Below are 5,817 nucleotides of genomic sequence, written 5' to 3'. Positions count from 1 at the left end.
AAACAACATAAGAACTAATTTCCAAAGAATTACATTGCTCTGAAAGTGATATTCTAGTTTCACCTCCATAGTAGCCCAACATATTCAAGTTTCATAAGAGCGGTTTGGGTTCACAGCACACATAAACAGTGAAAGGAAGAGGGATCCAACCAACCCTACCACTGGCTATTGTCTTGAGACACAGCGGGGAAGCTCAGACAAATCTCTCTTAGTTGCAGGTGGTCAGGCGTAAGCAAAGAGTTAAGTCCCGGGGTCTCTCTGCCCCTCCCCTTTGATGTTCTGACATCATCTAACCCCGCCCCCTGAAAGATCTCTCTCTCTCTCTCTCTCTCTCTCGGTCAGATTTGCTTTCCACAAACAACAAGTGTCTGTTCCCTCAGTTCAGTCTCTGTTCTGTTCTACTGTGGAGTGGAAAAGTGGAGAGGAGAGGAGTGGAATTCACAGGAGCTGCATGTCCAAGCCTCACAACTAGCTTAAGGACCAAGGGGTTTGGACCAACCCTATGAGCAAAAAGACGCTGAAAAGACATATCTTTGGTTGAAAAGACGTTGAGAATACATATTCTCAACCATTTCCTGCACACTGGGAAGCTACCCTGGGACTAGTCTCTTGTGACAGTCTGAAATCGAATATCTAATTTGCTTGTAGTAGGTGCCAACATTACCCAGGCACAGGACAAGAAGACATGCTGTGACGAGGAAGAGGCTCTTTATATTTTGGATTAGCAGCAGTAGCCGGGGAGCAGCAGTAGCCGGGAGCAGCAGTAGCCGGGGAGCAGCAGTAGCCGGGGGGCAGCAGTAGCCGGGGAGCAGCAGTAGCCAGGAGCAGCAGTAGCCGGGGAGCAGCAGTAGCCGGGGAGCAGCAGTAGCCGGGGAGCAGCAGTAGCCGAGGAGCAGCAGTAGCCGGGGAGCAGCAGTAGCCGGGAGCAGCAGTAGCCGGGGAGCAGCAGTAGCCGGGGAGCAGCAGTAGCCGGGAGCAGCAGTAGCCGAGGAGCAGCAGTAGCCGGGGAGCAGCAGTAGCCGGGAGCAGCAGTAGCCGGGGAGCAGCAGTAGCCGGGGAGCAGCAGTAGCAGCAGTAGCCGGGGAGCAGCAGTAGCCGGGGAGCAGCAGTAGCCGAGGAGCAGCAGTAGCCGGGGAGCAGCAGTAGCCGGGGAGCAGCAGTAGCCGGGGAGCAGCAGTAGCCGGGAGCAGCAGCAGCGGATGCTGAGGACGAGGCCACTGAGGCCGCAGTGTTTAGAAACAGAATTGTAATGGCTGTTCAAACTGCAATCATGAACTCTCCGTTCGTAAACTTCTGTTTCCCTGGGTCGGTCATGATGGAGTATGACATGGGTCAGAGCCTGGACGGGAGTCCGCTGGAGGAGAGTGAGGAGAGAGGAGAATACAGGGAAACCACCAGAAGTCTGGACGGGAGTCCGCTGGAGGAGAGTGAGGAGAGAGGAGAATACAGGGAAACTACCAGGAATCTGCTCAGCTTCATAGACTCAGCCTCCAGCAACATCAAACTGGCTTTGGACAAGCCAGTCAAGTCCAAAAGGAAAGTCAACCACCGCAAGTACCTGCAGAAGCAGATCAAGAGATGTACAGGCTTCATCAGTCCAACAGGGAACCCAGCAGCAGCTCCAGGGGCCAACAAGAGAAAAGTCTCTGGCTTTCCCACCCAGACCCAGCTTCAGACCCAACTTCAGACCCAGCTTCAGACCCAGCCCAGCCCATTCCAGCAAGGTAAACCCGTCCACAAGCGGGACGGGCTACAGGCCAACCTCCAGACCAAGAGCCTGGCTGCCCTCTTTAACACTGTCAAGGAGCCTGTCAAGGGGGAGAGAGCCAAGAAGCCTCCCCTGAGGCACCGTAACCTTCCCCCATCCTTTTTCACTGAGCCGGCCAACACGACCACCACCTCTCGAGTCACGTCTACCTCGGGCATGTTCCTGGGTGATCTGGAACGGGGAGGGGGGAACCCGGACTTCTTTGACCTGCTGGGGACGGACTACAGTAACATGCTCAGTGATCAGGACGTGTTTCAGACTCGCGGCCTGCCCAGTAGGATCATCGACCAGGACATGTTTCAGACTCGGGGCCTGCCCAGTAGGATCCTCCAGCACCAGCAGACTCAGGACATAACAGACCAGGTATCGTCCTACGACCCTCACCATCTAGTGGGAGGATTCTTGTATACAGAGCCTTGGAGTACCTCTTCTCCTTCTAAGAAGGCAGGGGAGGGCGTACGGATGGGCCCAGGAACACAGACACCCCTGTACTGCCAATCAGGAGAGGGCGTACGGACGGGCCCAGGAACACAGACACCCCTGTACTGCCAATCAGGAGAGGGCGTACGGACGGGCCCAGGAACACAGACACCCCTGTACTGCCAATCAGGAGAGGGCGTACGGACGGGCCCAGGAACACAGACACCCCTGTACTGCCAATCAGGAGAGGGCGTACGGACGGGCCCAGGAACACAGACACCCCTGTACTGTCACTCTGTGTCTGACTCCTCTGCGACAGGGTCTACAGAGGATAGTAACTCACTGTGCACTCTGGCCTTTCCCAACTTCTTCCCAGACTGCTCTGTGTCTCAGGTCTCATATGGTCTGAGTAGTGGTGGCTACAACACAAAGGGTTTCTCTTCTCTCTGATAAGACATCGCTTCCCTGTCTGAGACTACACGTTGAGTAGTTCTGGTCCAAAATGTTAGTGTGACTTGCGATTGACCAGAGCTACAGATTGAGATACTGTCTAATCTAATCGTATTTTTAACGTACACCTTTTCCAGCAGGTATAAAAAGTGCAGTGAAATACTTGTGTGTTAGAGCTCCCTCGACAACGCAGAACATTTCATCAATAATCATGTAATAACAAGTAGTAGAAGTAAGAGACCAGGTAGTATTGGCATATTGATCATGTAGGTTGTTACAAATATAAAGTGGGTAGTGGAATTAATAGTATATAATAAAACAGTAGCATTGACTGTGTGTGTGTGTGTGTGTGTGTGTGTGTGTGTGTGTGTGTGTGTGTGTGTGTGTGTGTGGACATGGAGCCACAAGAAGTCCCCACAAGAATAGTAAACAAACAAAAAGTTGACCAACTCGGGACATTTTGCTGGTCCCCACAAGGAAAAATGATATTATTAGGGTTAGGGTTAAGGGGTTAGGTTTAGGATTAAGGTTACGTTTTGGGGTTAGGTTTAGGGTTAAGGGGTTAGGTTCAGGGTTAAGGGGTTAGGTTTAGGATTAAGGTTATGTTTTGGGGTTAGGGTAAGGTTTAGGTTTAGGGTTAGGGGTTAGGGTAAGGTTTAGGGTTGTTATGTTTTGGGGTTAGGGGTTAAGAGGTTTATGTTTTGGGGTTAGGGGTTAAGAGGTTTATGTTTTGGGGTTAGGGTTAAGGGGTTAGGGTAATGTTTAGGGTTGTTATGTTTTGGGGTTAGGGGTTAAGAGGTTTATGTTTTGGGGTTAGGGTTAAGGGGTTAGGGTAAGGTTTAGGGTTGTTATGTTTTGAGGTTACAGTAAGGTTTAGGGTTAGGGGTTAGGGTTAGGGGTTAGGTGTTAGGGTAAGGTTTAGGGGTTAGGGTAAGGTTTAGGGTTAGGGAAAATGTGATTTAAATGGGAATCAATTGTGTCTCTCCACAAGGTTAGTAAAACAAGACTGTGTGCTCGTGTGTCTGTTTGTTTGTGTGTAAGGGTTGATTGTGTTGGTAGTCGGTGCAAATGATATCTATGGTTCATATAGTCTCTTAGGTGCAGATCTGTGCAGGGAGACGGCTAGGTTGAACTTTTCAGCAGTCAGGTGGTAGAAGCTGTCTCTGAGCCGAGACATGACACTCCGACACCGCTCGCCAGATGGGTAAACAGTCCTTGGCGATCTTTCAGTGTGGTGAATAAGAATAAATGTATAGATTTGGTTCTCTCATGTACTCTAATGCTCGTAAAAGTGAAAGTTAATTCACCCCTAATGAAAAAACGTTGTATATTACCCAGTCAATTTCAATGTGTTTTGATTTGATTTAATTCTCACAGCGGACAAGACGATACGGTAAAAACACCAGATATTACGTTCAATTAAAAGAGTCCAAGATTATAAGAATCCAGTTTTAAAGTGATTATTAAACAGTGTCACAAAGCCCTTGAACATGTTAAACATTTTTGTAATTGTTACAAAGTCTCCTGGATCTTAACTTGAGTCAGAACACTCTGAAAAGTGGTTGATAAGTGTTCTGACATTTTGGTCAAAGCCAATTCATTTCCTTTTGAGGTTCAAGATGACCATCACCAGTCTACAGTATTCAAACCTCTGGTTGATGACCATCACCAGGTAGTCTACAGTATTCAAACCTCTGGTTGATGACCATCACCAGGTAGTCTACAGTATTCAAACCTCTGGTTGATGACCATCACCAGGTAGTCTACAGTATTCAAACCTCTGGTTGATGACCATCACCAGGTAGTCTACAGTATTCAAACCTCTGGTTGATGACCATCACCAGGTACTCTACAGTATTCAAACCTCTGGTTGATGACCATCACCAGGTACTCTACAGTATTCAAACCATATACTGTGATTTCTCAGTCATGCATGGATCAAACCAGGACTGTGTTTAGGACAAAAACCATGGCAACATTTTCAAAAGCCTTTCAATTACACCCATAACAAATGATAAAACAATGAAAGGGGTGACGTCTCTGTTTCAAACTACCGTTGGTTTAAGTGAGAGAAAAGAATGGTAGCTATGTGGCGTTCCCCATTCTGCTAGATCCCTCTATGGTTGTCCTCCATTGGTACAGTCACTCTGGCTAGTTGTTTTCTGTGTGCAGACAGACTAGTTAGTGTGAGAGTTGAGTGATTTGCAAATAGGTTAAATGAGTAAACACTGTGAATATACCGTGAAGTGTTGAAATACCAGAATCACCACACGTCTTAACAGAAGATGTAAAAACAAAAATGAAAGATTTTTTATTATTTAACCAGGCAAGTCAGTTAAAGAACAAATTCTTATTTTCGATGACGGCCTAGGAACAGTGGGTTAACTGGTCTAGGAACAGTGGGTTAACTGGTCTAGGAACAGTGGGTTAACTGGTCTAGGAACAGTGGGTTAACTGGTCTAGGAACAGTGGGTTAACTGGTCTAGGAACAGTGGGTTCTGGTCTAGGAACAGTGGGTTAACTGGTCTAGGAACAGTGGGTTAACTGGTCTAGGAACAGTGGGTTAACTGGTCTAGGAACAGTGGGTTAACTGGTCTAGGAACAGTGGGTTAACTGGTCTAGGAACAGTGGGTTAACTGGTCTAGGAACAGTGGGTTAACTGGTCTAGGAACAGTGGGTTAACTGGTCTAGGAACAGTGGGTTAACTGCCTGTTCAGGGGCAGAATGACAGATTTGTACCTTGTCAGCTTGGGGGTTTGAACTTGCAACCTTCCGGTTACTAGTCCAACGCTCTAACCACTAGGCCACCCTGCCCCCTCTACACTCTAACCACTAGGCTACCCTGCCACCTCTACACTCTAACCACTAGACTACCCTGCCGCCTCTACACTCTAACCACTAGACTACCCTGCCGCCTCTACACTCTAACCACTAGGCTACCCTGCCGCCTCTACACTCTAACCACTAGGCTACCATGCCGCCTCTACACTCTAACCACTAGGCTACCCTGCCGCCTCTACACTCTAACCACTAGGCTACCCTGCCGCCTCTACACTCTAACCACTAGGCTACCCTGCCACCTCTACACTCTAACCACTAGGCTACCCTGCCGCCTCTACACTCTAACCACTAGGCTACCATGCCACCTCTACACTCTAACCACTAGGCTACCCTGCCAC

At 48.7% G+C, this 5,817-nt stretch overlaps 1 protein-coding gene across 1 annotated transcript; it reads left to right on the top strand.

Moving 5' to 3' along the window:
• Window positions 1–3,315, top strand: LOC115126553 (protein FAM181B). Its single transcript, XM_029656176.2, has one exon. The coding sequence runs from the start codon at window positions 1,250–1,252 to the stop codon at window positions 2,636–2,638; it is 1,389 nt and encodes a 462-aa protein (XP_029512036.1). The 5' UTR covers window positions 1–1,249; the 3' UTR covers window positions 2,639–3,315.
• Window positions 3,316–5,817: the final 2,502 nt, after the last annotated feature.

This window comes from Oncorhynchus nerka, linkage group LG11 (assembly GCF_034236695.1).
Source record: "Oncorhynchus nerka isolate Pitt River linkage group LG11, Oner_Uvic_2.0, whole genome shotgun sequence".
Classification (NCBI taxonomy): Eukaryota; Metazoa; Chordata; class Actinopteri; order Salmoniformes; family Salmonidae; genus Oncorhynchus; species Oncorhynchus nerka.
The sequence above is the reverse complement of the archived record's forward strand: the minus strand, read 5'-3'. Positions and strand labels throughout refer to the sequence as shown.

Bases quoted from the DNA above. Each gene is read 5' to 3' on its own strand.
- LOC115126553 (XM_029656176.2), top strand. From the start codon at position 1,250: ATGGCTGTTCAAACTGCAATCATGAACTCTCCGTTCGTAAACTTCTGT.